This window comes from Cibotium barometz, chromosome 44, assembly GCF_041138505.1.
Source record: "Cibotium barometz isolate CiBa-2024 chromosome 44, ASM4113850v1, whole genome shotgun sequence".
Taxonomy (NCBI): domain Eukaryota; kingdom Viridiplantae; phylum Streptophyta; class Polypodiopsida; order Cyatheales; family Cibotiaceae; genus Cibotium; species Cibotium barometz.
Window position 1 is genome coordinate 24821711 of NC_141089.1, and position 3853 is coordinate 24825563.

The 3853-nt window shown below is 42.0% G+C and overlaps 1 protein-coding gene across 1 annotated transcript; it reads right to left on the reverse strand.

Moving 5' to 3' along the window:
- Window positions 1–218: 218 nt before the first annotated feature.
- LOC147613114 (uncharacterized) lies at window positions 219–1540 on the reverse strand. Its single transcript, XM_086782751.1, has 2 exons — window positions 845–1540; window positions 219–567 (listed from the first exon to the last, which is right to left on the reverse strand). The coding sequence occupies exons 1-2, from the start codon at window positions 1459–1461 to the stop codon at window positions 219–221; spliced, it is 966 nt and encodes a 321-aa protein (XP_086638877.1). The 5' UTR covers window positions 1462–1540.
- Window positions 1541–3853: the final 2313 nt, after the last annotated feature.

Consider the following 3853-nt stretch of genomic DNA (forward strand, 5'->3'; position numbering starts at 1 on the left):
AATATCCAGAAATGATTCTACAATTCTGCTTCCATACATATTTTTTAAAAATCTAGAAAAAAAACATATGGAAGAAAATGATGGTTTTTATTGGAGAGAGGCCTTGCAGATTTTAAATGTCCCGGTCGGATTAGTATCTCTTGATTATATACACTCTTGATTTGTATCATGAATGTGAATTTTGCTTGATTATAAGTCGAAGCCTGCAATGACTAATCCTAAGGCAGGGTTCGGGAGGAGACCGATGATGAGCGGCGCACGGAAGCGAATCTTTTGAGCTTCTTGCTCAAAGAGTTGTTTCTCCTAATTAAAGTGGGTTTGGAAGAGCTGGTCCTAAGGGTTCCAGTGGCATCTTCTCCACCCTGAACGCGAAGGGAAACGCTGATTTGTCGTGGGCGGCGGTCACCGTCCACACCACATCTCTCTCCGAGCCCACACCGTCCCCAACGTCCGCGGCGGATGTTGCTGTGTGTTTCGCTTTGCCCTCTACTTGGGCCTGTTTGTCGGCTTCGATCTTGATTTTTTTTTGCGTATATGATCTCCGTAACAACCCAAAGGGTCTGCCCCCTGCAGTGCCAATAATAATTTCAACGAAACACAAATGAGTAAAATGAAAACTAAGCTTAGAGCTGCTGCTAATTATAACAGCGCCGAGCGCAGCAATGAAGTAAGTCATTCCGTGAGAAGCGATAAAGGTCGAAGAGCAATTAATTCGTATATAATTAAGGTTTGCAAACTTTCAGGAGACAAATATATATTATTGAGGGATCAGAGGATTCTATTTTTTGGTCACATTAAATCTCCTAATTTACTAGTACTGTACAGCTAGGCATCATTACTTCACCTTTTGGAAGACCATCGTAGCTGAGGCTGTGATGTATCAGGCCTCCAATATGCAGGCTGATCGACGGTGCCGGGGTCGCTCGTCACCATCTCCATTAGAGTGTCCAAGATAACACGATGGGACTTCACACCAGTGACAGTGCAGTTGACAGTCTTCGAGCCCTTCACGTCAAACTGTGCACTGCTTAAAGATCCGCCTGCGGTTATGGAGGCCAGCAGCGAAGTGGAAGACTTAATGGAGGTTTGGATATCGGCCATGCTCTCCGCCTTGAACAACGCATATTCCAAGGCTGTACTGTCCTCACGGCCATTATTTGCAGACAATGCCATGTCGGGCTTGATTATGGGTTGATCGTTCTCTAGCATGGCCAAGCCCGCTCTTATGGGCTTCTCCACGTTCTCCTTCCAGGCTTTGGCCGCGTCGGCGTCTTTCACGTCCACACTCAGCATGGACCCTACTGGCCTGGCCATCGTCGCCGGCTTAGAGTTGTGCCAAGGTAACCAGCTGCTCCTCCTCTCATTTATGAAGATATCAAGCAGCTGCACATCGCTAGACCAAGGGTCCAGTGGCACCGCATTATGGACCTTCTTCATGTACTTCTCCCAGCAGTGAACCATAATTCTTAGAAAGGCAGGCTTCCAAGTGCAAGTTTTTTTTTTTTTTTGCCAATGGATAATAAGGCTTCGAAGTGCAACTTTTTTTTCTTGCCAAGGGATAATACTTATAATTATGTAAGAGGCAATGCAATTATGTATTTGGGGTAGTAGAAATGGAATATAAATAGGAGCCGGATCATGAAATTGACTCAGCCAGCTTTTTAAAAGATTTTCAGCGCACCGAGTCAAGCCCTAGAAGAGTTCGTCGTTCGTCGGAAGAATGAGTTAGTATGTACTCTGACAGCCGGCTTTTTGCGAGATTTTCAGCGCACCGAGTCAAGCCCTCTAAGACTTCGTCGTTCGTCGGGAGAAACAATTTAACAAAGCTTTCACAGTTAATATGTATTCTGATTGTACAGGATCTGGAGACTGGAACGCATCCAGATTCCACAACGTTTCGTTTCTCACAGTCGAGAGAAATAAAAGCGTCACCTTCAGGCTACAACTTTTCACAGCTTGTCATATAAAAGTCAAGAGAAATAAAAGCGACTGCGTAGAGAACTTTTCCTGGCCCAGTCGATTCCCACTCTAGCGTGTGTGTGGACTCTAGATAGCTTTTCCCGTCCAGTCAACTATCCATGGTACCTTACCTTGGCCTTCTTTTGAAATCTTCAAAGTTGTGCTGCTTTTCAAGGTTACAGTGGTCAAACCCACAATCGTGAAACCCATACTCAAACATACTGAGGTCATTTTCTTTTGAAGATTCCAAAGGTGTGAAGGTTAAAATGGCCTTCCAAACCCACAACCGCCTTCAAACCTTAAGAGCTCTCCCATCCCACCCATATATCTCTGTCCACCAACTCCCAACACCTATATCAAAGAACTAATAATCACCCATCACATATCACCATAGACAATTAGCTTCATTTCTTTAATGGGCCACATGAATTGACCCACACACATCACATGTAAACAACAAAACCCTCCTCCTTCGACTCCCACTATCTCTCTCTCTCTCTCTCTCTCTCTCTCTTTCCCACATTATTCTTAAATCTTGTTGATAATTTAAGCTTTCAATATTTAAAGAGCACATATTAGTAGTGCTTATATAAAGTATCTAACACTATACAATTTACATGACAAGGGATTGAGCCAATATCGAGGCATATACTAACGATCATACCAATGCACATACCGACTCTCTTTTTTTTTTAAATGACAGAATGGGACTACCAACCCCATTCTACCCATCCTACCTTTACATGTACTAAGATGATCACGGTACCAACAACCCAACGTATCAACATAATTATTTAAAAGTGAAATTAAACGTAACGATGTAAAGACTAACCACTCAAAGGCTGATTATATTAACATTTTTTTTAACAATTCATGGGCCCAGAATGGTCATCTCCATCATCCCCTTGTGCCCCTCAATCATCCAACAGGCTCTCAGGAACTCCCTAGTGAAATAGAGCAAAAATAGGTAAGATTACTTGCAAACATTATAATGCTTGAGTTTGCCATTTAGAGATGCTTATACTTATGTATTTGACCACATGGGTCGAGTTTAGACAGTGTCCTTTGGCCTCCATCTTGTCAAAGAGAGTCATCATTACATGAGACCATGCATAGTCATACGACATGTCACCTCTTTTAAATACAATAAAAAATGAGATTCAATATCACTCAAAGGTGAGGGTGAACATATTAAATATATATGAAGATAAAGCTTAGGAAGTATGCACACGAAAACGACCCCATTGCCTAGATGAGATGACCACATTCTCCCTAGCTACATCGTATTGTTTCTTGAACTACACCCCATGTGTAGCTAGGCTTTTTAGAGAGGATAAGGTTAGTCTTGATAGCATTCCAAGCTTGGTTAATCTAAGAGGCATGTTACAAATAAAAACATAGAGCATAAAGAGTATGCTTGCTCTAACTCTGTGTTAAGTCCTTGTGCCATCTTATAATTGGGGAGTTTGGAAGTTCACCACACTGCATTATTTGAGAGCACACAATGCTCAAATCGAGAACTAATATACCATAGCTAGCATAAAAATGCACAAGTAGGGTATCTCACTTATTCTCGTGTGATAGCTTGAGCTTCGGATTCTTGTAGGTAGCACTTTCGAGATCGTACATGGTGATAGTTATCTTTTTTGTCCTTTATTTATTAATTTATTCTTATTTTCTAAACCTACAAATCACCTTAAGTTCACTAAAGGCTATGTGGGAGTACTTGGCATACCCCATTGGCATATTGTAAGGTTATTCGGGTGCATGGATGACCAAAGAAGGGTCCGATCATTTGGGATAATCAAAGGAGAACAAATAGAAGTGACAGGATGCATATTCACTGCCGAGTTCATAGTTCTCAAAATGACCAAGATACGGGTGCATATCCCAT

Bases quoted from the DNA above. Each gene is read 5' to 3' on its own strand.
- LOC147613114 (XM_086782751.1), bottom strand. From the start codon at position 1,461: ATGGTTCACTGCTGGGAGAAGTACATGAAGAAGGTCCATAATGCGGTG. The intron at 568-844 runs GTGAAGTAATGA...TTGGCACTGCAG, and splicing joins CTACGATGGTCTTCCAAAAG to GGGGCAGACCCTTTGGGTTG.